Here is a 27,988-nt window from a genome sequence, read left to right on the forward strand (position 1 = left end):
TCTGAAATATCTATGACAAATTTGTAAATAATAGTATAACTACCATCCAGTAGCAGGGCGGCTTGCTATAAGAATACTAGGAACAACTGCTTCTACCCCGAAAATGGGAAAAAAAATTGTTACAATTCGAATAGCTTTAATCATAATTCATAACAGAAGATTGATCATTCAAGTAAAAAATAAGTGTATCTATATCATAATTTGTAAAAGTTAATAAAAAAATTTAACTTAGAAGAACCTAAAAATATTACATTTATCCTAGTAAATTTAGTCAATGGATTGTTTTTAGACTTGCTTCTTGAGTTTTGAAGACTCAAGCCGCCACTGTCCACTAGAAACTCATTAATTTCATTTTAACAACTATTAGAAATTTTTCGAAACTCTCGATATGCGGTAGTTCAAAGCCTGGTTTTACCAATTTTAGGTATAAAACACACTTAAATTACCTACGACATTTGTCACACTCACGATTCATACATAAGATCGGTGCCCCTGTGTAGTGCAGTAACAGTTGTAGTCTTTCAGAGCCAAACTCGCGTCTATAAATCACGCCGGATCCAGCACACAAATCTAGAAAAACTTCTTCGTGGAGACTTGTCTTACTGTGCATTAGAGATGCCACTATGACCCGCGAGTGATCTATAGATCCCGGCTTGTCGTTGATCTCGACCACAGACAATAATACGAATATACCTGCGGAACAGTATTAACAGTGCTTAAGCATTAAAGTACTCACCCAAACGTCCCAAACTGAATTCATAAACGACAACGACGGAGCGATTTCTCGAGCACCGATGCGAATGGATAAAAAATTTCAGGAGCAAAAACGTGGAAAGAATCGGAAGAGGCGCGTGGCACGTACATTGCACAAAATGAAATGGGTATTTAGTACTTATGTATATACTATATAGCCACAGCATCACGATGATCAGCATATTCAGCATAGGAGTTAAGAGGCGCCGGCAAAATAGTTAAATAGTTCGGTTATTGGTTAACACTTGGGTGGGAGTGAGGGACGCCAGCATCCACGCGTCACACGATATGACGGCGAAAACAGTGTTGCCAATTTTCATCGGCAAAGCTAAATTACGTCACACCAAAACTAACGCGGCAAATCGATGACAATTCAAAACTACACGGATATAATAACTAATAAGTTATAGTGTTATTACCTACCTCAGAGCAATTTATGGAAAATGAAAATAGTTAATTTCGAGATTCAATAGTTTTTTTAACTTTACAATAAATATGTTAAGTAAAAAATTACTAATTACTAAGTACTAACCGTGAATATTTCAATACTATTCAAGTACTCTATTGGTTTCTAAACAATTAAATAGTTTAAATATTGTCACATCAAATTATTCAATCCATTCAAAAAAAGATTAAACCCGGTCAAAAGTATAATTGTAGAAATCAAATGAAAAGGTCTATCCCCATTCTTATTTATGTTTTCAAGTGGTATTCCATATTTCTTGGTAAGGCTAGGACATCAACTACCATACAAATATACAATTAAATGTAATAAGAAGTCAAATAATGTTCTTTTATAATTATTAAATTAATTTTTTATATAGAAAATAGTGTTATTTAAACTTTTATATAAATTATACATTAACACATACAATAAATAATTTTTTGACAAAAACAATTTTGTTCAAATTTAATATTTAAAATCTCATACATGAAAATTTGAAATTATTATTTATATCAGCTATACAAGCATATAATTTTCAAAATAGTTTTATTTTTTGATTCTAGAATGTTTATTTCCAAGTGTTTTATGCCCATTTAAGTTTTAATATGATATAATGTAATATGAGATACTTTTGGTAAAAACTAGTTTGACCTAAGGCATTTTTAAATTATATACTTAAGTTCAAAAAAATATCCTTAAAAATAAAGACTAATACATGGACTTGGATCAGAATCGTTTTTTGTATGCAATAGTTTATCATTGAATTCATGTTTAACACATCTATTACTACTGTGACCTATACAATGAGGTACACTCAAAATGTACTATATGTATAGCAGATCAACTTCCCCAGTTTTTATAATTGATAATAATTTACTTTATTAAATAGAGAAACCTTACATAATGAAGATCGTTCTCAACAATTTGATTAAAATTACTATTTTGTATGTTGTCTGAAACAATAAAATATGAATAGTATGAGATTTATATACATATAAATTATGTACAACTAAAATATACAACAAAACAATTGTATTTTTAATAGCAATAAACAATAAAATATATATTTTAGACTAACTTATTCTGCGTATAATTGAGGTAAAAAAATAAATTAAATATAGGTTTATTGACAATCGTAATTAATACTAGTCTACTTAAATAGTTAATAGCATGGTTTTAAACATTACCCATGATGCACTATATTTAATATTAGACACAGGTATTGTTGTAGTATACATGATTGTTGGGTTATAAACTAACTATAACATTTACTTTAGGGCTTTTGTCTAACTTAAAAATAATGATGCGAGTTAAAATAGTTCAATTAAAAATAACTAGAAGACATTATTTTCTTGAAAATTTAGTTTTATACTGTATAATATTATTTAAAAAATGATACAATATCTTTAACTTCACATTAATCAAAGAAAAATGTATACTAAAAAAAAAGTACATGCAAAAGAAACAATGTACATTTTGGTAAGCAATATTATCTTTTTTAATAAAATATTTATCATCTAGTTTTTTTTTTACAATTTAAAATCTTAATACTATATTGTAGTAAACAACTACACATCTATTTTATTCATTAACATGTATATATATATTCAATAAAGTAACCATACAAAAACGAAGCCAACAGTATGTATATCTATAAGAATATAAATTTTAGACAAGCATTTTAATTTTGGAAACCATAAAGACAAATGCAATTATTACCATTTTAATAGTTAATTGGATCTCAAAAAGGTATTCTTCACATCAGTTAAAATATCATAGTATTAACACACATTGTATAAAAAATATTATATCGTACCAGTCTCATTCTTAAATCAGAAATAACCAACAAGAAGTATTACATTTAGATTATTTTAGTCTTTCTATTTTTAACAAGAAATTATATTTATATGTTTAATTTAATATTGTATTGTTTGAATATATTATCTTATGATAAAATAATCAACCTAAATTTGAGTTGAACTAAAAACATTTAATCATTGCTACTTTTTTATTGTATTTCAATATAAGTAATACAATTTTGATTTAATTAATAAAAAAAAAACTTTATTTGGCACAACATAAAATAGTTGGGTAGTAAATGTATGTTGTGTAGTGTGTAAATCAATCATGATATGTAAGTGAAGAAGTAAACAGATTAATTATGTTAGAAAATTAAAAGAACTTAATATTGGAATAAATAAAAAGAAGTTTTAACATTTTAATTAAATGTGGATATGATACTAGGGATAGTAATTATCGATTGTACAAAATTGAGACCATAAGTTGTTTATGAATGAATATGGATTCTAGACCTTATATGGTCTTTACTAATAATTTAGTTCCTCTGAATTATATCAGTCAAATTTCTTTTAAATACAAAATTAAATAAAAATATATATACATAGAACATTAGAAGTATTATGACGTCTTTTTCTTAGAAAATAATAAAGGCAACCAATAGTCACATTAGTCTATTTGTATCACTAAAATTATAAACATTGATAAAATCAATTAAAATTTCAAAATAAAAGATAGTATAGATCAATAGTAAAAATATAGAAGTTATTAATTAATATTTTTTTAAATTTTCATGATAGTTAATACACTATGTATGTATGTATTATATGTATAAACGTATATTGATTTCGTATTTGTGTTCTCTAGTTATTAACTAAATTAAATTATTTTATGCTACTCAATATCAATTGAAAAACCATTAATATTTAAAAATTAATTTTAACATAAGGAGGTATAACATTATTCTATAATGTTTTTTTAACAATATTCTATAAAGTTAACAAAAACATTTTACAAATAAAATAACTAAAATCTACTGACTGAGTTTTGAATACTGAATACTTTAGGTACTATTTTAACTGTATACTTAATTTTCTATGTTTTCAAAAGATTTTAAAACAAATTCTTTGAAAGCATTATATGCTTTATCTAAAGACTCATTTATTATAATACAATCAAAGTTTCCAGGCGTTTCTCCTAGAAAAAATGTAGAACAGTTATGTTGAGTTAAATATGTACAATAATTTATCAAAGGTTTAAATGTACTGACCGTAGTTAATTTCCTGTTGTGCGACATTCAATCTAGCTCGTAAATTATCCTCAGACTCTGAATTTCGTCTGCGCAATCGTATTTCAAGTTCACCAATACTGGGAGGTTTGACAAATACACTGACTGGTTTAAGAGAAGTAATCTTTTTGATTTGAATGACTCCTTGCATGTCAATATCGAGAACACATATCTTTCCAGACTTTTGGACATTTTGTACCGCTTTAAGGCTAATAAGACAACATTAAAAATTAAAATACAAATAATGAAGACGCATTGAAAAATACATAAATAAGCGATCTTACCTGGTGCCATACATGTTATTGGAGAAGATTGCATGCTCTAGGAAATCTCCACGTTCGATAGACGCTTGCATTTGGTCTTTGGTGGTGAAGTGATAGTGTTGGCCATCTACCTCGAAACGCCTAGGAGATCGGGTGGTGTGCGATACAGAGAAGCCAAACTTGTCAGGGTACTCGTCAAACAGCTTGCGCAGCAGCGTCGACTTGCCGGAGCCAGACGGGCCGCAGACCACCAATAGCCTCGAGTTTTGTCGAACCATTTTCGTCGCGACACCTAGTATAGTACAATATGATCACACGGTAACACTTGAGGAAAACTGTGCGAGACGAGTTCTGCAAACACAAATAAGGCTTTGAAAATTGAAAAGCTGGATAAGATAGGTACGCGGCGCGGGAATCGATATTATTATTGTTGTCTATTGATAATTATGAATTGATAATTGATATAATATTGGATGCTAGTTGTTTGTAGGTGTCCTCGGCAAAATTGAATTAAAAAATAAACAAAATGGCTGAAGACAAAGAGCTGAAAGAAGCCCGTACTTTCGAAAACCACGCGGTCGTATGAAACCACAAAAGTACAAAATTAGTAGTTACGGAAACATTCCGCACGGACGTGCACTATCTGCACCGATAAATAAACGTCGCTACTACCAAGCCACCAAAGCAGGTACCACGGTTGAGTCGCATTTAGTTTCGCGGTAATAAACGAAATCGGTGACGCAATTAACACGCACGAGGAAGCGACGAATTTGTGAAATTACTGTACAAGACGACAAGACAGACACACTTGGGATTTTGGGTGCGAGTGAAAATCGTTATAAACAGAGCGGCGCCGGTAAACAACATACACAGACAAATAGGTACACGCCACCGTACCGTGCGACGCGACTGACCAGTGACCGCGCAGGTTCATTGGTTCCGCGCTCGTCTACCTGTCGTAATCCTCACCTCCCATGATCGTCATTAGTGGGGTCCGCCAAAACATAATATTATTATTTATTATTTATAATCGCAGAATCGATCAACACTCAACACTATTTATGGCTGTTGTATGTTGTTGTTGTCGTCGTAGTTGGCCGAGTGCGTGTTGCGATATTAGATCGAAAGGATGGAAAATGAATGACGATTGGCGAAGTTACCTGTGCAATAAGTCGGTAGACGGAAAACTGGGCCGGACAGCGAAACGAAATAGCCGTCGCAGTACTTGGGAATTCGACGGGGGCGGGCGAACTGCGAAATCAGAAATACGATGCGCTTCCCTCCGACCGCCCGGTCTGACACGATTGGCGCCATCGCGCATGGCGCTCAGCCGTTTTCCGTTATCACTTATCGACTTATCAGTGTCCACACGACTCGTCGCCTTATCGGTCACGACTCACGTGTGTGCTGTGTTTCGTCTCACGAGCAGCTGCAGCTGCACACAGTTAGCTTCAGTGCTGTTGCAGCTTCACTACAATTAGTGCGATTGTAGTCGTTCGCTCCAACATTGCCGAAGTTACAGTCGCGGTCGTCTGTACGTCGAGGTAACGAAGAACCACCTTAAGACCGTCCACACGAATTTGTCGACAGAAGTCCAGTGCGCTATGACGTCGCCGTCGTCCGAACAGCAGCTGCACGCCGTCCCCCTGGTGCAGAAATTCAACGCGGAGGTGAGCAGTGGTCCGAAAACTGGATGCGCGTAATATTATAAATAAAATTCAGTGGCGTAGCTGGAACACTGAAATTTTAGGAATATTAGAAAATTCTTTCAGGCCCTCCCCTTTTCAAGCAAAATCCTAGTAATGCCACTAATAATATTTTTATAATGCAATAATTATATTTTATAACTTATGATATAATAACAACGGTTATTGCTGGTTAATTTCTTGTTATTATAGATTTATATTACATAATATTGGCCTAACCTCATAATGAGCTCACTTTTTACTCATTAACTGTAAAATATCACAATTCACAACAATTTTCTTATAGGCGTATTATTATACTACTATCATGTATGATAAATTGAGTTGTATTCACTTGAGTTTGCATTTTTTTGAATTTGGTTTTGAATAACATCAAATTTCAATTTTATACCAAGGTTATTAGTAGAAGAAAGGGTATATTTTCCATTTACACATGTATTATTTGGATTCTACTAATGATTATATGTTAAAATTGGAATGTATATTAATTTAATATTGGACTTCATTTATTGATATAAAAATAAATATAAAAAAAATGTTTGTTCTTAAGAATTATTCAACATAATATTTTTAATCATCAATTTTAATTTGTTTAATTTTACATTTATACTGAAACATTTGATTGATTTTGTGAAGTAGGTTTTATATCTATCATTTTACTAATAATAAATGTTTTTTATCATATTTTATTAATATACCAATTGATATACTTGCCTACAATAAAAATATAAATATAATTTTAATTGGTGTATTATTATTAAACTATAATAACTATATTTATTTTAAATTAATATGTTATCTATCTATATCTATAACTTTGTATTCTAAATAGATTCTTTGTACCATTCCACATTTAATATTAACATTATTATGTAGCCATCTCATAAAAAAGTCATTGGGAAAATGAACTTATTTACAAAGGTTCATTTCAAGCAGTAATTATCATTTTATATCTTATAAGCAAAGTTCAATGAATTAATAATACATATAATAATATATAATAGTATTTTAATGTTTATAATGATTATGAAACATTTTAGAAAAATAAAAATCATACCACTGAAATTTTTAATTATTTGTTTAGGCGTTAGAATTAAATTCTTCGTTAGAGCAAAAATGGAAAAATTTCAAAAAGGAATATGAAGAATTACATTCATGCTTGGTAGAATTTCCCAAACAATTGTCTGTTCCAATATTGATGCCACTTGGACCAAAAGTGTTTGTACGTGCACAACTATGTAACACTAACGAAGTATTTATTAGATACAATGAAGTTTTTACTAAACAGAGTGCTTATGATGCTAGAGCTGCCTGCAAAAGGCAAATTAATAGTATGTTTTGTTTATAAAATAAAAAAAAAATTTTATTTAAGTTAATAATGTTATTAGGGTGTGATGATATGCTTGAAAATTTAAGAAAAGAAAAAGAACTATTCGTAGATAATATTTGTGCTAGACAGGAAGTTGTTGATGTTCCAGAAAAATTAGTAGAAATAAATGAACCTTATGACGAAGCAGAAGAGGCAGCTTGGAATGGTAAATGGAAAATACAATTGTTATATCAATATTAATTATATATATATATATATATTTATACTCCAGAAATCCATAAGCAGAAGGTAAAAGAATATAAAAAACGTTTAGCTGAAGAAAAACAGCAACAAGAATTAGAGCAACGACAAAAAATATTAGATGAATTCAAATCGGTAGGGTTTGATGACAAACTTAGTGGATTGAATAGACCAACATTGTTTACTGCATCTAAAGTCCATTATACACTTATGAATGGGTTTGTCTTAATTTATTTTTTATATTAATAATTAAATAAGTAATTTTGAGTATTTAATTATAACTTGTTATAGGGAAGACAGTAGTAGTGAAAATTGTGACGAGGATGATGATGATGATGATGATGATGATGATGATGATGAAGATGATGATGATGACGATGGAGATGAAGATGATGACGACGATGAAGATGAAGATAGTAAAATAGAAATTGTTTTCACCAATGATATACCTGAAACTACTAGAACCTTAAAAAAAAAGAATAAAAAACAAGTATCATTTAATAATGATGTTCAAATTAAAGAATTTGTACCAAGGCCTGGTGAACATTTCATTCGTCGAAGAGAAGAAACCATAACTGAATCTAAAAGTCCAAACGTGTGTATAATGATATTTTACATTATTTTATTCAATATTTTAAATATTAAAACTTATTCAAAGACTCCCAGATAATAAAAAGTTCTACAGTAAAAATAAGAAAATATACATATTTAATTGTGTGATAAATCAAATTCTTACATACACAATTGCTTAAGAAAATTTTACATCAACATATGTGGTTTTTGTTATTCTGGGTAGTTAGTTAAAATATCTTAGGCTTTTTGTTGCATATATATATGAAATTTTAAAATGAGTAATAACTACTTATGCAAAATATTACAATTTTAAATTGCTTATTATCAGGGCTCGAAATTTCAAGCAAATGCATATTTTTTTAGTAATCCTAAGAACATTGAAAGTAATATACAAGTTTGTTCCACACTTTCCTGATATTGTATAAGAATTTTTATTTTGTTGATTTATGAAAATTCACTATTTCTAGTGCTGTTTCGCTAATTTAGAGTTTTAAGTGCTATTTATTGACATATTTTTGTATATAATACAGGAAATAAACAACATAACTCCTACAAAGTATGAAAATAAGCAAACAAAAACATGTATTGTGATTCTAAAATAGTAGGTACATTATTAGATATTATCGCCGATAATATTAGACAATTTATTCCATTAATTTTCAATAATTCGGTTATTTTTAAAATTTTTGTTAAAAACATTGTACTGCAATTATCGAAGTCATTGTCTTTACATTCCAGAGCTGAACTAATTATCTACTGCTATATTCAAAAAATGTTGAACATTTTATTTTGCATGCTTACTAATTTTTTGTGCTATTTTTTGCACGTATTTTGGTGGTATTAGGTACATATTAAAACGTTGAAAATGAACTTTTTAGTCTTATAACTTCCGAACCATGCTTATAACACACTTTAAAATGATAATACCAATAAAAGCCTATGCTCTAAATAATATTCTTACCTTAATTTTGATAATAGGTTCACCCTTTGTGTATTACATTATTATTATTTATTTACAAAATAATACATAATATAACATGATACATATTATAATGGGCTCGGCTGAGCAATCTAAATTATCAAATGTTAAATTTCTTAAAATGTTTTGTTATGATTTCACTTTTTCTTGAACGCAAAATGTTGCTACTTCAGCGTCCCACTAGTATATATCATAAAATTACACATAGTATTAATACTCATAAATTGTGTACGTTTTGTCATTTTAGGTAATTGTTACGGAAATAGATGATATTGTGGAAAGAGTATCTGACACATGTCTGGATAATGAAACTGATGATCAAGAAGAAAATACAAGACCCGTTAGTAGATTTAAATCCAACCGAAGAAATAGGTAGGAGCAATACAATTAAATATCAGATGTGTATACATATATATTGTTTTTTATTTGGTTAATTTAAGCAGCTAATAAAGCTATTGTATACTTCATAATATATTTGTATATAAATGATAAATATTTAAATTATATTATTAAGTGTATAAATTAAAAACCAATTTTTCATATTATATAATAATCATTAAAAATTGTGATGTTTTTTAATACATGGAATAAACATTTATTTTTATATCCTTAGTTATAATAAGAGTCCTTATTTAAATATTTAGTGTTGATAATTTTATATAAAGAAAAATCATAGCAAGAATTTTATTGGTTTGAAAAAAAAGATTTCCCACAAAATACAATTTTGATAAATTATGTGAAAATAAAATAATGTGCCAAATTAACAAGGTCTGAAAATGAATGGTTAACATAGTAAAACTTAACCTTAAAACTAATCATAGTTTTAACATAAAGAGCATTATTATATAATTAAGTATAATGTGGAATTTGACTTGTCTTAAGTCAAGAATGTAGCTATTTAACTTAAATATAATTTACATTCAGATGAAAATTATATTTTTATAAACTGTATCAATTAATTAATTATTATTAATACCCATTCAACATACAATTTCCTTCACAACCAACCATCACTTAAATGTACGACATTTAGATTGTACCTTCAATAATATATTAAAGTAACCATCATATAAAAATACTTTGATAAATATATTTTCATTATTACACAATTAATTCTAAGGACGGTATAACACTAGTGTATACCTAAAAAATTAATCTATCACTTAAAATATGAAAATTAATCACATTCAGTTACAGAAATTTTATTAATTACAATTTTTTGAATAATATTAGTTGAAAAAAAAAAGATGAATGGCTTATAAACACTATTATATAAAACATTTTGACAAAAAATAATAAACGGATGGGTTCATTTTCAAAATTCCATATGTATTATGTATATTAGATATAAATATAACAAGAGCAAGGGCATTGCTTACAATAAATATTATGCTCAGATTGTACACCCGTTAAATACATTTAATGTTAAAATGTTGTACTAAATATAATAGTTTTTAATAAATAATAATAATTATTACAATTACACTTCTTTTTTTCAATTTATGTCACATGCATTGTAAACAGGGCTATTATATTAGTGATATAACTAATGTGTTACAATAATTTTGTACTTTACAACCTAATACTGTAGATTAACGATTATGGTAATACAGGGTTACATTTGTAGTAAACATACTATGCTCTTGCCACAAATTGTTGAGCAAAAGTATAAAGTGACAACAGTGAACTGATAATATATAAGACGGTAAGCACCAACTAACATTTGTCCCTATACATCATTAAACCACACTATTAGTAATTAGTTAAACATTTAAAAACAATGAAGTATCAGCTATGTCAATAATTATACAATTAAATGATAATAAAAATAAAAACGTGTAATGCATCTTAAAATATGAACAGTAAACCTATATTTGTTTTAACCAGTTTATTTCAGACCACATAATATTTTAGCTATACAATGATATGACAAAATTTCGGGAACTTTGGTTTCTAGTAAGTAACAATATTACATTGAATTTGGTTTAATTACATTAATTTTTCCTGTTGTAATAAGATGACTTCTATTTAATTTGGTAGTTTGATCATTAGGGTTCAATTAAAATACTTGATAAAATTGGTAATGAGTATGCATATATAAGCTTGTTAACACACTTAAGCCCTTTTAAAAATAATTAAGATAAAAATAAGTTTGCGTATAATTTTTCAGATAAGATATTACATTTTTTGAATACATGTCTAGCAAAGTCTAAATGCAAAGTTTTGTTAGAAAGTATATTATAATAAATAATAATATTGAATTCTTTTTAATTTTTAATGATTTAGACATACAAATAACCTTAGATGGTGTAAAGCACTACAGCTTTTTATTCAGTAGCTGTGTAAAGCGCACAATTATCTATTTTAAATGGACGGCCAATAATAAGAAATCTTATACTTTAACAATATAAATAAATATATTTAAGATGAGAATACATGGAAAGTAAATAGAAAGTAAAAATACACACGTTTAATGAAAACCAAATATCTAAAAAATATTAATTTGGTCAAATAGTAGATACTGTTTGATAAACCCAAGAATTTGTTTATAATAATTAATAACAAATATGTGCGAATTAAAAAATGTAAAAATCTGAAAATACATTAATATTAAAAAAAACTAGTAGAAGACGTGTTTCAGTACAAAAATATATGAAGTATTTTTGGGGAGCTTTTTTTTACTTAATAATACTTTAAATTGGTCGCAATTGAATTCCACACATAAAACCTCAATACATACTGTGTATATATTATTATATTAAGACTTGTAGAAAGTACAGTAGTTTCTAGTCGCAACTTATATAAGTTTCTGGGTGAAATATCTGTTTTATAGGTGTAATATTGTAAACCAATAATGATTATGATTTGGGATTGATGGATCGTAAGCAAAATGAAGGAGACGGCGATGGTGAATATACAACTGTGGGTGGTGGTGGAACTCTTTGACGCAGAGCCAATGTATTGGGCGGACTTGTCATATCATCTTTGACTTGGCGGTAATGTAGGCCGCCCAAACCATCACAGCGACTCAGCAAGGCCAGCAACAACGTTTCCAGTGCACACAAATAACCTAAAACCTGGTTAGGGTTGAAAATATTACACGATTATCGGATTATGTTAATAATGTTAGGTTTCAATAGTACGATTTTAAATTACTTACTGCAGCAGCGAGCAATTGATGACGCGTAGCACGCGGTACCCATGTGTAAAACTCGTGAAATGAATATACTTGATGAAGGACTAGCGAGGAGCTCGTGAGACACAATATGGTCATCATGACATAGAACAGTACATTCTGGTGGAATAAAATAAACAAACATTCAGTTGAAGTCACGAACACAATATTATTACCAGCTAGTATACGCGCTGCCACGTGCTCTCTCAGCTTTTTGCTTACCAATTTTCCCCAATTGAACGGAAATAGGTACACGGTGTGCGTGACGTCCAAAAATAGTATAGCTCCGGTGACTAGAAAGTTGAATAATGTGACAAACAGTATGAACCGTATCCGATTAAGCATGGGCAACATGAACAACGCCAACCTGGAAGTGCCGGCAAAGCACAGGCAAAACATGCACAAAACACAGGTGACCTGGAAAAAGACATGTCACGATTAGAGTATGTGTTACGATTCGCGGAGTACGAAAGATTCGAACTCATTTTTTTTTTATACTATCGGACATATTTGTTTAAAGAACAATAATACTCGTAGCCCGTAGGTATATCTCGCATAGACGAGGAACAATGTAGAAGAAAATTAAATATATGTTTTGATTGATTTAAATTCGTTAATTTGATTTATAATTTATATTTTTAGAATTTTTGTCCAACTCGAAAAACATGTTAATAAGTATTTTTTCGTCTAGTCGTAAAAAATGGGTCCGGACTTCTCGACCTAACCCATGCAGAATAAAGCGACACTCACCAGCAGTAGAACTCGGATGACGCCCGACGGCGTCTTCATTGGTCTTTTGTCGTAGTGCAACACCACTCCGTTATATCTGGCCCTAGACGCCTCCTGATGTTTATAGTTTGCGTGCGAATCCCACGATCCCGGTGTGCCCGCCATACTGTTGGTGACTTCCAGCCAAGAGCCTCCCGTCTGACTGCCGTTGATCTCGAACTCCTGTTCGTCGTCGATGGGAGCGATGTTGCCCTTCGGTTCCAAGTCGTGGATCTCTTCAAGCAGCACCGATATTTCGTCGCTAACGTACAGGTCTGACACGGAACTCAATTGGGCTGGGCCCCGCTGCATCACTGTTCAGCAGACACCTGGTATACCACCTATCATACATCACACCATCCATCGTCCAGTATAATATTCCCGTCATTATTTTATATAATGTAATGTAATATACTGAGATTACAAAGTTTCGGCAAGACGATAAAAATCAAAACGAAACACTCTTCCAACATAAAAACACGCGTCATGCGAGAAAAAAAGCTACGTAAAAAAAATTCGAAAACAATAACAATAATAATAAATAAACTCAAATACATACAATAATAAACGACTATATAAATATATAAAAAAAAATATAATAACGGATGTGTGCGACTCGTTATCTCGCGAACTTAACCTGTTAATTATTGTGTATCTACGAACCTACCATGCAAGATATATTATTTATACAACATAATAGGTATGACGCTTACGGTAAAAAGGAGAACGCTCAAAGGCGTAGCGGTGTCTTAAACAACAACGATAACAACGATCTGTTCTGTGTCAGAGACTGTACACGTTTATACATTGTTCCCCGAGACGATAAAGCGTGTGGTGTAATACGTATAATATATTTTATGGGTAGGTTAATAGGTAAGTACATACGACGGCTGCAGCATTTTGCCACTGTCAGTCAAATGAGCCGAACACCAGCGCGGCGTCAGGGTCGTTTATGTGGAAAGGGTTGCACATGACGATGCACACATAAACTGACTAATGGAAAATTGTACATCACTGAAAAGCATTTCGCTTAAAGTAATAACAGAAGGGGTTGTTAGTTCAACGACCGAACCTTTTGAATTATAAATTTCTCTGGGGAGAATGCGAATAGATAAAGCCCACGCGACATAGTGAGATGTCGTCTATGTAAAAAAAAAAAAAAACACAAACACGACGACATACGTATTTTTTTTTATTTGAGGTCGATATTTTTTTCAAACGACTAGTTTGATCGTATTAATTCTTCTAAGTTATTTAAAATCTAATGCATTAGTATACAACGCACAATTGTTTCAAACGATGAACTCGTATTAATCGAAATCTAAAGTTTGTAGTGTTTGTACATTTTTAATTAAAAAATAATATTTACTTTTTCAAAATTAAAATACTCCCGTGAATTATTTTATTAGTTTTTTTTTTTTTTTTTGATTATACATTTAATGTCTCGTATTTTTACTTGTGTAAAGTGTAAAATATAGTAAATTTATAATCGATTTTTAGATCGACAAACTAAAAACAAGCACCTTGTTATTCAAAGCCAGTGTAAAATATAATGAAAACATCAGTATTTACCATGAAAATTATATCATTTACATTGACATTATTGTTTTGTAAATAGTAATTGTCACTACATTGTTTTTTTTTCAACTGATAATAAAACTAATAAATAATTTTATACGATAAACCATTTTATTTTTACTACCTAAGTAAGTCGTTAATCGAGTATAGAACTTATATACCGTATTTATTTAAAATAATAAGAAATGGAAAGTATTGATTGTATCGACAAATAAATTACAACCGTAAAGTACTAGAAGTATTGACTATTTATTTTTAAATCAATAAAAATAAATCACATAATAATTATTAAAACATAACAAAGCGTGCGATAACAAAAAGAAAAAAAAATTGGAAAATAAAATCATAACAATTATATATTATATATAGGTAAAATGTATAATTTTGAAATACACGCAACATAAAATAAGTAGGTATAAATAGTGCTTATTTTAAGTCCAATAATGATATTACTAGTACATCTGCAATAAAAAGTGGATATTTTATACAATAATAATACGATGGCATTACTTATAATATATGGAACCTAACTATAGATAGGTACTACCCAACTATAAAAATTGAGGTAAAAAAAAAAAACCCCCTATCGGCGTTACAGGGCCGACAGACATATAATAATGATAAACAAACATAACATAGTATACACCCAACACTGCAGTATGTCAGTGTATTAAATGTAACGTAGGCTTCGAGTATAACGTAGGTAGGTATATAATTTAATTTTAATTTTAATTACTCACGGGTCTAAAAATAAAACACACGTCAGCCACGACGACATGACGCCACATCGGAAAGAAATCGTGCAGTATTATTAGTGATGGGTTCGCTTGCAAAGTCGGTCGCCGGACTGCACGGTCTTACAGTTGGACTTTCCGTATGTCTTCTTCCCGGAAGTCGGCACGGAGCTTGAGTATCTGCCGTATGCAGTCGGGCGTCAGCTTCCACGAGAACCGCATGCCGCTGTCCGGGTTGGAGAACTCGTTTAGATCTGATGCTCGTTCCAGGTTGAGCACGGTGGTGACCTGCACCAGCCGGGCGAACTTCTCGCGGACCGGCCACGCGCTGGCCCCGCCGAAGTAGTTGATGAGCGTCCGGACCACCTTGTCCAGCGCCATGCCGCCCAGCCGGTTGAATTCAGTCTTCATCACGGCCCGCTCCAGCTGCGCGGCCGTCTCCGCGGCCACGGCCACCACCAGCATGTCGTAGTTGTTGGGCGTCAGCCGGGCGCGGAACTCGGCCAGCGTGCCGTCGATGTTCCGCACCAGCGCCACCACGAACGGGTTGTCGGCCACCGTCTGTGCGAATTCCGGTTCGTCGAGCGTGAAGTTCTGCTCGTAGAACGGTTCCATCCACGCCAGCGTTTTGGGCTCGACCAGCGAACTCTGCAGCTGCCTGAACCCGGTCCGGTTGGCGGCCACCAGCGACGCATTTACCCGGCCAAAGTCCTGCAGGCAACTGTCCAGCTTCTCCGCGTGACATCCCCGCAGCCTGGCCGGCACCTCGTCCCGGAACGCTTGCGACAGCGACTTGGAGTACTCGACCGCCACCTCGGTGCTGTTCAGCGCCGCCAGGAACGTCCGCCGCACCTTGTCCAGGTCGGGCGTGAACCGGTTGAAGTAACCGGAACCCGGATAACCGGCGCTCAGCACCTGCGCGAACACTGCGCACAGGTCCGTTTCCAGGGCGTTGACCGCGTTGTTGATGACGGCGCACAGCACGTCCAGGCTGCCAGACCGCAGCGAGCGCATCACGCACTTGCGCACGATGAAGAACACGTCGTCCACCATGCTCGACGTGAGCGCAGCGTCCCCGCCGTCGCCCTCGATCGTGTCCATCAACACGGCTTTTCTGATGCTCTCCTCCATGTAGTACCTCTCCAGCTCCAGGTACTTGCCCATCATCTCCTGTATGCAACAGCACAGCCGGCTGTTGTCCAACATCATTTTGGCGGTTCGCGTTTTCGGTTCCACGCCGTCCGCGTTCACCGTCCGCTTGCACACGAACTGCGCGTATAGATCGTACCGCGCCAGGATCATCACGATCTCCTCCACTAGCAGATCGATGTCCTTGGAGTCGGGCCTCGCCGCGGTGTTCGCGTCCGGTTCGTCCCACATGGTCTTCAGCAGTTCTTTGATCTTGCGGGTCTTGAGAAACGTCCGCAGCAGGATGTCACCGAACGTGTCGCAGTGCACTTGCAAATGGGATAAGAACTTCAATACGTACTCGGGACCGTAGTGGGTCTCGATTAACGGCTGATGAACCTCGATCGTCTTGGCTACTTCCTCGAAAATAAACGTCAGCCCGTCCGCGAAAATAACACTGGCACGGTTGCTCGACAATGGCGTATCCATAACGTTTTTTAAATTTTTGTCCGCCGACACTTTTAATAACCGCCCCAAGTAATCGACAAACTTTTCCAAACCCACTTCGTGCATTCCAAGTAGTGGGAATATTTTAAAGTACCTTTCTATAGAATTCGTGTCTTGGACTAAAGACGCATGCTCGAACCTTTTAGATACTGTGTCCTGGAGGAGCTCTGAAGCTTCTTGCAAGTGTTTAAGAGCACTGGTGATCATTGAACAGTCTTGAGCCATGTCGTCTGCTGTACGTTGTAATTTTGTTTGGTCGATTGACAGATAGCGATGTATATGTCCGGCGGCTTGTTCTAATTCATCGTTTTTCATCGCAATCTGAACACCTTCACTACATAGCTGTAGATCTAATAAGTCTTGAACTCGTTTTTGGCATTCTGATACACGTCCACGTATTTTGTCCAACTGTCGAACTTTGGACGATATGTCCTCAGCTAGTTTAGAAGAATCGTGAATTCTAGTTTGAATTTGAGATAAGTTTTCTTTAACTGATGTTAAGGAACTAAATTTTTTAGTAACAGAATCAACCTCCTTAATAACAGTGGGCCATTGATTGGTAAACGTTTCCAAACGTTTTCTTGAAGCAATTTCATCTTTCTCCAGTAACTCCAGTGCATTGTTTATTTCATCCAATGTAATATAGTCTTCGTTACTTGACATCATAACCTTTAACAAAATTATAATGTGGAAAAAACTTAACTATTTTAGGTTGTAACAGTATACAAATATACTTTCCATTTTATTACCTAATTATTTTATATTTTTTATACTAAAATGATAAACCTTTTTTTTATTGTCTGGTAAGTTTTGTGTTTAAATGTAGGCAGTTTTTTAACCAAATTAATGAAAAATATAATTTAGTACCTATTAAATATTAAACCAAAATTTAATTGTATAAAACATCAAAATGGTTTATTAAATAGTAAATAATTTTTATTATTATTATTTTGTCTACTATTTATAAATGTCATGAACACAACCATATAAATGGTGAAAAACGGAATCTTAAACAAGAAATACCAATATTCAAGTTTTGTAAAAATAATAACAAAAAATGTATATATGTGTAGATATATTATTATTTATGTCTATTATTTCAGTTCAAAATGACTACATACTTTGAAACCTTACATTATAGTATTTAATAAACAACTAACTGGCTTTAGATTTTCACAAATAAAATAAAAACAATTTTCTAAATTTTAGTTAACAATTTAAAAATATAAATATCTATAACTAAATAAATAAATAATTTTAAGAAGCTTAAATAAATATTTTAAAATTATGTTTATTGGTATATAAATGATTAAATAATATTAACTAAGTAGATTTACATTATAAATGTCTTTTATAATTTAGTAGAATTAAAATATGCTATAAACCCTTATGTTAGGCGGTGGGTTTAATTTAATAAGTATTTGGTTAAATAGCTATAATTTATAAACAATGTATTAAAATACATAAATATAATGTAAATCACTATTGTTGAACAGTTATTGCTAATTGCTTTAACTGTTTTAAAACAGTTTCTAATAATTTCTTTTTATCCCTTTCACTTTTCTTTAATACTGAAAATACACTTTTTTTATCAGCTTCTTTTAATTTTTCTAATACAATAATGGCTGTAGTTGGTTTAACATGAGAATATTTTGATGTTTCTTGACCATAATCATGAAAATATGTTGACCAATCCCAGCTTAGGAGTAAGTCCAAAAGCTGTCTCAACGGTGCAAAATGTTGAGAAAAATCTGGTTCATCAGTCTTTCCTACAGGTTCTGATGCAGCAAACAGTTCACATTGTATAACATCTAAATTCAATTGATTTAAGGCACCCATAGATAATTGTTTAATATCATCACTGAGTAATAAATTCAATATAGATTTAGATATGTGTTCAAATGCTACTTGACATACATGAACAGACACTTCTTCAGTAAGATTTCTTAACGCATTAAAAACAACTCTTAGGAAATTTATTAAATCAGTAACGAACGAAGAAGCTTGACCAGTTGGTTCGACTAACATCCAATCGTAGTCTTCTAAATCCAAAAATTCATTCAATTTTAATTTCATTTTATCATACATGTGATGTTCAGCATCATTTCTGGCTACACCCAATGTTATGCCTGCATCATCACCAACAGTGCCACCAGTAGACCCAGTTGCTTCAGATACAAATTGTTGAATTGATTTTGATGATTTTTCTAAATATCCAGTGTCAACGATAATCTGTATTACTTGTAAAAGCCCAAGTCGTGGTTGATGAAATGCAGAAGATAAACATCCACTAAAAGTTCGAGATAATAGCAATTTGGTAGATTTTTGAACCATTTCATCTACTTCACCTTCACTAAAATTTAGGTCATTTGAAAACTTTAGACAAGCAAATATAAATTGTTTTACTTGGTCATAAACACTAGGCACCATTGAAGAAAATGGAAATTTCCTAGGAAATGTAGAAGATTCTAATTGATCATCTTGATAAGGAAAAGTCCGAACAACATTATCGTATTGATCTTGATTGTCAACCTCAAGATGACAAAAAGTTTCTCTATATAAAATATCCCGAAACACTTGAACCCATTTTTGCATAAGTATTTCATTGTAATGTTCTTGTATTTCGTGTAACAATTCCATATAGTTCTTAACAGGATATCCATAACTTCTAAGAGTTATGCAAAAAACCATAATTAAATCTTTAATTCTTAAGAGTAAATTTGCATCAGTACAGTACGCGGTATTTGTTCTCATTATGCTTACTACCTTATCAGAAGCCATTTTCCACAAATCTTCTAAATAAGGTCTTGTCAACAATCCATTACCAGTGTTTAATACATGATCTTCTACAACAAAAAATCCGACAATGCATTGTAAATAATAACAATAGCTTGCAATAGATTCGTGCATGTTGTTAGGAGGATGAAGAGTTAAAAGTGCTTGTTCTCTTCTTTGTTGCCTGTAATAAGCATCAAAGGTGTCTCTTGAAGACAATACTGTACAAATATGAAGACAGCGATAAACAGGTGAAAAATCAATAAGGTCTTGTGCACTCAATGAATCTTCATCGTCAGAGTTATCTTCTGGTGAATCTTTTTTCTTCTTCAATTTAGTTAAACCAAAATCAAAGTTTTGTTGTTCAACACTATGTTTCATTGCAGCTTCACCAACTTTGGAAGAAAATTTTCGTATGGTTTCTAAAAAACAATTTAAATCTGACATGGATGACTCTTTGATATTTTCTCTGAGCTTAGGAATTTTTTCTATCATTTGTCTAAAAAATTTATAATGAGATACTTGTGGCAAATACAATTGTTCAAGTTGTTCTAAGGTTTTTAAGGCAGGATAATAGCGTTTGTCAGCCATTTGCTTTTGTAATTTACTGTAAGAAGAAAGTGCAGGCAAACATAAAGATAAGCTATTAATAGCCATTTGAATATTATTTTCCACTTGTCTAGCTTTAACCAACTCTTCACCAGCACTTGTGACTTCAGCAACAATGGTTTGTACATTTGAATTTAGTTGAACAACTTGTTTTTTCAATTTAGATGCTTGATTTTCTACTTGTTGCAATTCTCTAATAGAATCTATAAATCCTTGGTAATAGAAATTGCACATACGTTCAATTTCTTTGTCGTACTGCTTAATGCGGTTGTCCAAAGTGTCAATGAATTTGCGGCTGTCGTCATCTTGGTCGTATATGGCTCGGAATGTTGGGCCCCAGTAATCATCGATGCCCTCAATCTCTTGTAGCAAATGCTCTTGGTTCTGCATGTTTTCTACACAACAAGCTAGCACAAAAACAAAAACATAACTGGTTTCTTTTTGTAACTTACAAAAATCCTATTCCTATTAATTAAAAATGGATGTGTGCCCTAACTGTATATAAGACCCCCATCTTGGTACAAGACATTGTCAACCCACCTTTGGACACCCCAAAAATACTAAATAACTCCTACATAATATTATTACGGAAAAAAAAATCAAGCCAGCTAACGTAGAAATATACTATAGACCAAGATATTTGTAATTTCTTGTCATGAAAATAATCGAAATAAAAAATAATTTTTGCTAACTATGAAATTAAAAAAAAAACAGGAATACTACTTACAAGCTACAAACTACAAATTTGATAAACTATATTATTTTTATAATTTAATTTTGTTACTTACATTTATAAAGATACGTGATACGAACGAGACATCAATCTCAATGGCTGGTGAACTTATTCAGCGAGAAAACTTTACGACTTTTATTTCCGGTAAGGAAATGCTTGATGATACAGAAACTCGAAAATTGTACTCATTAATCGTTACTAATTATGATATGACACAGTTTTGTCGTTCGGCAACAGACTACGGTCTACGAATCGACGACCGGAATTCAATATTAATATCAATAATGAAGGAGAGCCGAGAGTAGCGCTTCGCGATATGCAGTCATGCAGATATGCTGGCTGGCGCTGCTGCAGAAAGCCAGAAGTGAAGATTAAAATATTAGATGAGAAAAAATCGAATGTAAACACAGTGAGCCGTCCGAAGCAGACGCCGCGGTGCAGTGTGACCAACCTTCGTCGGCGGGTTATTCGAACGAGAAAATATTAATAATTAGTGTGACAACGCAATCGCGTTTTTTATTTTTCATAAAATAAACAAATCAACTATTATATGTTACATAGCGATTATTAAAATGTTTTTAAATTTTTCTTTTATTCCAAACCTTTGAATTAAAATTATGTACATACACCGAGACAAATAATAATAATAATTACACTGTGACATAAATAAATATATTAAAATCATATTATAAAACAACGAAACAACGTGTAGAGGCCTGTATAATATAATGGCCGATGAAAATCCGGTAAGATCCCTTTCAAATTAATTCTATTTGTCCCGGGAGGCGTGTTTCGTGTACAATCCGTTTGATACCGGCGTTTATGTATATCGTTTTACTAAGTTTATTATCTTTATCCTCTTCGGCTTGCGACTAAATTAATATCAATTAATCAAATCTGTGTAGTCGAGTAGGTAGTTACTAGTTATGATGCATTTTAGTCATGGTATATTTTACGTTTTATAGATGATAAATATTATGTACAGATTATAGAGTTCAATACTATTTAACATCTGTGTATCTGACATTTTAGCGTATTATATATTGAAATATTTGTTTACACATACACAATCGTCAGGTATTCCTAAATCATAATTTATGTCCTGTGCGTTTATATACAGAGTATATGGTATATCACAATGATATAACACATTCATAGATAATTTTAATATAAAATTGTCATATTTCCATAATAGTATAATACGCTGTTTATAAAAAAGGTATATATGTATTACTTATATATTATAAATTATACAACGAGTACCACCACTGTATTCTTTAATTTTACGTAGCAAAATCCAGACGAAGGCAATTGTAGGTTGAACAGCACTCAGGATGGCGTGAAATGGAAAGATCTAATGTCCACGCTCATATTTGATCGGTTAGAAGCGTCGTTCGATAACTGTAGAGACAATGAAATGCCACAAACGATGACGAAAACTACACAAAACATGACAAATAATTGTGATGGCTGTCAGCAGTGCCCCACTAGCGGAGGAGAATCGTCTAAGACGGAATATTTCGGTTGGAGTGACGATTCTTGTCACCAGCTCTCAACTACCAACCATGATTCAACCGTATAAAACATTTATATTTATATAGACATCTAAAATATCTAAAATCTATTAATATTATAATATTGATACATAAATAGTTGTAATATTTTCCCTACAAAACCCTATATAAAATAACCTTTATGTCAGTAATGCTCAACCTTCTCTGACACAAAACGATGTGATTATAACACCCTTTCGCACACCCTTAAAAAGAGTGATTCACCAAGTACACTCATTGCTCACCCTTTTTTATCATTCTATAATGTATTTATTAAAATCCTGATTTTTTTTTTAAAACATTTTTTAACATATTTTTTTAATGAAAGTTGTTGAGTAAATGAAGTTTTTGTAAATGTTGAATACATTTAAATTCAAAAATGCAAACGAATAAATTTTGAGCTACATATTTAACATTATGAAATTTTAAAATGTTAATCGATTATTATTAATTAACGTAATATTCAAAATGCTCAAATAATCATTAACCCCAAATAATATCTTCTTAATAAAAAATTCCAAACCTATATATACCATGGACTATTATAATATTTTCTAATACATAAGGATTAATAACTCAGAAATTATATTTGTTCAAATGTCGGCTTAGATGATCTGGAAAAGTGATGATACATTAAAGTTATCAAAAAAAATATCTATACTTAACAATTAATACAAAAAATAAAACTGTTTTGTTTGAAAAAAAGAGTTGCTATTACCATAAAATATAAAACTATAATTAGATCAGAAAAAGAAATCAAAATATTTGAAAATATATATGGTTTTTATAAATATTAAAATCGTGCTGTCTTCTGTGTATACTGTATATTATGTAGGAATTTAAGATACAAATATTTGGTCCTGAAAAACGGAACGACAGAAAATTATTTTTCCGCAATGCGCAGCTGTTATACCTTATATACATATACATATTATATTATGTGTGGTACGGGGCGTGCCATGTATAGATTTTTTTATAAAATATGTACGCTGAAAAATGATTAATCTTTGTCATATACTCATATATCGCTAGTAAATATAATATATAATTTTCTATCAGTTCTATCAGCCCTTACCAATACGGCAATATGGTAATACGATTTAACATTTACGTAATAGTATTATCAAAATATTAATTATTTGCCATCTTATATTTTTAAAACAAAAATGTTATTGTTTTTATTTTTAATTATTTTAAGTTAAACTAATGAATACTATGGATCATAATAATGTTGGTTCTATAGTAAAGAAACTATTATTCAAAATTATAATTACAAATATAAATTTAAAAAAATTGGTTATTGACAAATTCTCATGCAAGTTGAAAAGTAAGATCTTGAAACTTTGAGAGTATGTTTACGGTAGAAGGCAGGCACCTAAATAGGTGTTTATTTATTTATTTTTTGGAGGGGGGATTAAATTTTTTCATAATAGTTAAGGCTTAAAAATGTTTTTATTTTTATTAATTAATAGTTAAAATGCGATCTTTTGGAGGGGAACGATCGCTCCTACTCCCCTAAATGACGTGGCTGGTAGAATGTTCTATCTTATATTTACTATTATACTATAGATTATGACCTTAAATATTATATAATAATATAATATAATGTGTATAATGTATATATTTATATATTATATTCTATTATAACAGTTATACTGCTACGGCGGTCGACGTAGATACACATGTATTATATATAATACAAACGCAATGCGGATAACAATAAATTCTTATTTTTTAAATGTATATAATAACCTATAACCTATTATCTATAAAAACTACTTCACTGTACTTATAGGCCTGTACGTCGCTGTTGAATGATTGCTCTACCGATCGATTTCTCGATGGAAACAATAGTTGTAGCAAATGCAGTATGAATAAACCTCAATTATACTGTCGGTGTGTATACGATTTTATTATATAATAATAGTTATTATTTATTTATTACATTTATATTCAAACTAAATTAAAGTTTAATTCGTAAATATAATTATATTTAAAATATAGTTTTAATTATCGTTTTTTTTATTCGTGACTAAATAAATATTTTAAAATATAATACAGTATAAATATCCACGAAACAATTGATTTTTCATACGTTATTTACTATTTAGTTTTGATTCATTACTTATATTTGTATTTTCCAAACTCTTATTGTTTATAATGTTTGGCGATTATGATAATAAATTTGAATATTTCCATTTTGTATAATATATCAATATCATATACGAACTCTAATTTTTAGAACCAACCATTCGAATAGTAAAGAATCTATCTCGGAGAAAATAAAAAAAAATGAAACTGAAAACATAAAGCAACAAGTGGAGATTTTAAGGAAACGAGTAGAATGCATGTTAAAAATGAACTATCAACTACAATCTGAACTTAAGAAAACAGTAAGTTTTTGACTTAAAATACGAATATCGTACATCTTATTTATAATATTTAATAATGCATAATTTAGTTTTTTATAAATGTACCTATTATTACCTATTATAGATTCGTGCAAATCTATTAATGGAACAATATATTTCTGTAAGTTATTTATATATATTGTAATTTATAATGTATATTTTTAAATTTGTAACAAATAAGTTATAACTTACTTATGTTATATATATTACTATTATTACCTTATTTTTATTTATCTATATAAATAAAAATACTAAACATGTACAAGAATCATTAAAATCTTTTTAACGTCTTGTTATTATTAGTTAAGTATAAAATAAATATAACACAATTATAACCATTTATCAAGTTATAATGAGTATCATAATAATACATTAATACATTCGTATAATTATAATATAAATACATAATTATTATTAGATTTTCAATATCTCATGTTGATAACACAATTATTTTCTTCAGTAAAATTATGTACATAATAAAGTAGATAGGTATGTAATGTTTACATTTAATGTCTATGTAGGTACATAATAAGTAATAAGTAATAACTATTATAATTAATTAATAATTGTTGATGGATTATGTACCTATATCGGCTATATCCGAGTAATGAGTACATATAAATATATAATATTACTATATTACTATTTATATATATATATATATATGTATATATATATATATATATATATGTATATTTAGCTATTTAAACATAATAAACACTTAATTCCTATTTTTGATCATGAACACAAAACTAGATTTAAACATAATATTAATATACTTTGTCGTTTGTCGTTTATCAAATTGTGTAAAATGCATGGACAAAACAGTGTATTTTATATGGGTCTGAAATTATGTTTAATTTTTAATATATTATGAATAATTTTAGTAATTTAATTATTTAAAAAAAAATTATTAAACATTTAGATTTAGCTTGTGCTTAAATTAATTAATTTTATGTCATTTATTTATTATGTTTTCTAAAATGTTTAATTAATTCTGCTTATTATATTTTGTATTACATTTACATTAATATATTTCTATTGAACGCGATACTTTAAAATAGAAATAATGAAATGAATAATGATCCATTGTATTTCTATATTTTTGACTATATACTATTTATTTATTCATACCAAATTATATTGTTCTCTTTGATATTCTTAAGATCTGCTCCCCCAGCACAAACTTTGTTTATCGGGGGTGCTGCAATATTGTATTTATAATTGTAAAATGTTTATGTTAAAACTTATGATGTTATAATAAATTTATTATTATTATTATTAAATACAAATAATTAATAATACATTTTTATGTTTTTGTACATATTTAGTGGCCATATTCTGTAAATAATGGCAAGCTTGAGTTTCCCGGAAAAATTGATTTGGTAAATATTTATTCAAACTTATTTATTTATGATTATTAAATATTGATCGTTTAATGTATATACTATATGGTTGTTATCGAGATTCGAGTTCAAGTACTATAATATGATAGTATTCTCGTATTACATTTTATATTGCTATTTAACTTTATACTTAGGATCAACGGTTCGATTGTTTGTTCATGGAGTTAGAAAAAATACGAAACGATTTGAAGCCTATTCAAAACGACAAATATATTGTCAATAAATTGGAAAAAATACTACATATATCACAACTGAAATGTTTAAATACTTGTAATAAATATGTGTGAATAAAAAATAGTTCTCTCGTGTAATTTGAATACAATTGCTTGATACAATATTAAATACTGTATACGATATACATAATATTATAATTTATATTATGTAAGACATATTAGGTATTGATAATTAAGTACCTACCTATTTGGATAATGGATAGCTTAAGTTAGGTTAAGTATTTATTACATTGGTTTAATACATTAGGGCAGAAATTTGAATACCTTTTTTAATGGTAGGCCAAATTTGAATACGCTTTGGCGCATCAAAACAGACTTTTCAAAAAGGTTTTAATAAAAAATTAATGAATAAAAAACAATGAAAACTAAAATATTATTTTCAAAAAGTGAGCTTGGCGGACTAAAATTGGCAGGCTAGCCGCTAGCCGTAGAGGTTAGATGATTAGAAACTCATTAGTGTTTCTAACTATAACGATATTGTTGAATTTTCATTTTCTAATATTATTTGTGAATTGTGTTTTGCGATATGCCAAGATAATAACAATTATTTAAAAAAGAATGTTTAGTATAATATAAGGTTTAAAATTTAAATTGTATGTAGTTATAACTTATATGATAGGTTAGGTTAGGTTAGATAGGACAGTTTGGTAATTAAATTATAATTTGTACGATATATAATTTTATAAAAAAGGTTTATGTTACTTTTGGCTGTTTAGGTCATACTTGGGTAGTAATATTGATACATTTTTTAGTTTTTCAATTATATGTGCCTTCGTATTAATTTTGATTTTTTAAACTAAAAGATTGTAAATCTACTATACCAGCGTCCAGCAGTTCCTATTTTCCTAACCTTTTTAGTTGTGCAAACCACCAATTTTGTAAAACATCTTTGAGACCCACTAATAACTAATAGCACACCTTTATATGTATGTATATATAATATAATTATAGGTATATATTAAAATAGATAATAATATTATTTTAAATATATACGTTAGTAATAT

At 30.5% G+C, this 27,988-nt stretch overlaps 5 protein-coding genes across 10 annotated transcripts; 2 read left to right on the forward strand and 3 right to left on the reverse strand.

Annotated features, from left to right (window-relative positions):
- Nucleotides 1-2,213: 2,213 nt before the first annotated feature.
- On the reverse strand, nucleotides 2,214-5,875 carry LOC132920721 (uncharacterized). 5 transcript variants are annotated; one of them, XM_060983350.1, is made up of 4 exons: nucleotides 5,707-5,875; nucleotides 4,568-4,838; nucleotides 4,266-4,492; nucleotides 2,214-4,192 (listed from the first exon to the last, which is right to left on the reverse strand). In XM_060983350.1, exons 1-4 carry the CDS (start codon nucleotides 5,858-5,860, stop codon nucleotides 4,083-4,085), a joined length of 762 nt encoding a protein of 253 aa, XP_060839333.1. In that variant the 5' UTR covers nucleotides 5,861-5,875; the 3' UTR covers nucleotides 2,214-4,082. The 5 variants fall into 5 exon arrangements, with proteins under 5 accessions (XP_060839333.1, XP_060839336.1, XP_060839334.1 ...); XM_060983353.1 differs by having other exon boundaries at nucleotides 4,568-4,897; nucleotides 5,707-5,843; XM_060983351.1 differs by lacking the exon at nucleotides 5,707-5,875 and adding an exon at nucleotides 5,516-5,700.
- Nucleotides 5,876-5,941: 66 nt separating this feature from the next.
- Nucleotides 5,942-9,986, forward strand: LOC132920719 (unconventional prefoldin RPB5 interactor-like protein). The gene is made up of 6 exons (XM_060983348.1): nucleotides 5,942-6,216; nucleotides 7,337-7,583; nucleotides 7,641-7,787; nucleotides 7,854-8,040; nucleotides 8,114-8,417; nucleotides 9,622-9,986. Exons 1-6 carry the CDS (start codon nucleotides 6,151-6,153, stop codon nucleotides 9,748-9,750), a joined length of 1,080 nt encoding a protein of 359 aa, XP_060839331.1. The 5' UTR covers nucleotides 5,942-6,150; the 3' UTR covers nucleotides 9,751-9,986.
- Nucleotides 9,778-14,688, reverse strand: LOC132920720 (uncharacterized). The gene is made up of 5 exons (XM_060983349.1): nucleotides 14,031-14,688; nucleotides 13,300-13,658; nucleotides 12,772-12,966; nucleotides 12,535-12,669; nucleotides 9,778-12,451 (listed from the first exon to the last, which is right to left on the reverse strand). The coding sequence occupies exons 2-5, from the start codon at nucleotides 13,627-13,629 to the stop codon at nucleotides 12,233-12,235; spliced, it is 879 nt and encodes a 292-aa protein (XP_060839332.1). The 5' UTR covers nucleotides 13,630-13,658; nucleotides 14,031-14,688; the 3' UTR covers nucleotides 9,778-12,232.
- A 437-nt stretch (nucleotides 14,689-15,125) lies between these two features.
- On the reverse strand, nucleotides 15,126-21,765 carry LOC132920718 (exocyst complex component 6). Of its 2 annotated transcripts, none has more exons than XM_060983347.1 (2): nucleotides 21,437-21,752; nucleotides 15,126-17,933 (listed from the first exon to the last, which is right to left on the reverse strand). In XM_060983347.1, the coding sequence occupies exon 2, from the start codon at nucleotides 17,928-17,930 to the stop codon at nucleotides 15,753-15,755; it is 2,178 nt and encodes a 725-aa protein (XP_060839330.1). In that variant the 5' UTR covers nucleotides 17,931-17,933; nucleotides 21,437-21,752; the 3' UTR covers nucleotides 15,126-15,752. The 2 variants fall into 2 exon arrangements, with proteins under 2 accessions (XP_060839330.1, XP_060839329.1); XM_060983346.1 differs by lacking the exon at nucleotides 15,126-17,933 and adding an exon at nucleotides 18,329-21,055 and having other exon boundaries at nucleotides 21,437-21,765.
- Nucleotides 21,477-27,062, forward strand: LOC132918971 (uncharacterized). The gene is made up of 8 exons (XM_060980326.1): nucleotides 21,477-21,525; nucleotides 21,600-21,790; nucleotides 22,673-22,957; nucleotides 24,730-24,830; nucleotides 25,177-25,327; nucleotides 25,431-25,466; nucleotides 26,677-26,730; nucleotides 26,886-27,062. Exons 1-8 carry the CDS (start codon nucleotides 21,477-21,479, stop codon nucleotides 27,036-27,038), a joined length of 1,020 nt encoding a protein of 339 aa, XP_060836309.1. The 3' UTR covers nucleotides 27,039-27,062.
- The last annotated feature ends 926 nt before the right edge of the window (nucleotides 27,063-27,988 follow it).

The sequence above is a fragment of the Rhopalosiphum padi genome, chromosome 2 (assembly GCF_020882245.1).
Source record: "Rhopalosiphum padi isolate XX-2018 chromosome 2, ASM2088224v1, whole genome shotgun sequence".
NCBI lineage: Eukaryota > Metazoa > Arthropoda > Insecta > Hemiptera > Aphididae > Rhopalosiphum > Rhopalosiphum padi.

Coding starts and splice junctions, on each gene's coding strand:
- LOC132920718 (XM_060983346.1), bottom strand. CDS start 21,038: ATGCAGAACCAAGAGCATTTGCTACAAGAGATTGAGGGCATCGATGAT.
- LOC132920721 (XM_060983350.1), bottom strand. CDS start 5,860: ATGGCGCCAATCGTGTCAGACCGGGCGGTCGGAGGGAAGCGCATCGTA. Junction 4,493..4,567: donor AATAACATGTATGGCACCAG/GTAAGATCGCTT, acceptor TTGTCTTATTAG/CCTTAAAGCGGTACAAAATG. Junction 4,193..4,265: donor ACAACAGGAAATTAACTACG/GTCAGTACATTT, acceptor CATTTTTTCTAG/GAGAAACGCCTGGAAACTTT.
- LOC132920720 (XM_060983349.1), bottom strand. CDS start 13,629: ATGCAGCGGGGCCCAGCCCAATTGAGTTCCGTGTCAGACCTGTACGTT. Junction 12,967..13,299: donor TCATCCGAGTTCTACTGCTG/GTGAGTGTCGCT, acceptor GTCTTTTTCCAG/GTCACCTGTGTTTTGTGCAT. Junction 12,670..12,771: donor CGTTCAATTGGGGAAAATTG/GTAAGCAAAAAG, acceptor TTATTCCACCAG/AATGTACTGTTCTATGTCAT.
- LOC132920719 (XM_060983348.1), top strand. CDS start 6,151: ATGACGTCGCCGTCGTCCGAACAGCAGCTGCACGCCGTCCCCCTGGTG. Junction 7,584..7,640: donor CTGCAAAAGGCAAATTAATA/GTATGTTTTGTT, acceptor TAATGTTATTAG/GGTGTGATGATATGCTTGAA. Junction 8,041..8,113: donor CATTATACACTTATGAATGG/GTTTGTCTTAAT, acceptor AACTTGTTATAG/GGAAGACAGTAGTAGTGAAA.
- LOC132918971 (XM_060980326.1), top strand. CDS start 21,477: ATGGCTGGTGAACTTATTCAGCGAGAAAACTTTACGACTTTTATTTCC. Junction 21,791..22,672: donor AAAAATCGAATGTAAACACA/GTGAGCCGTCCG, acceptor AATTTTACGTAG/CAAAATCCAGACGAAGGCAA. Junction 25,328..25,430: donor AATCTGAACTTAAGAAAACA/GTAAGTTTTTGA, acceptor TACCTATTATAG/ATTCGTGCAAATCTATTAAT.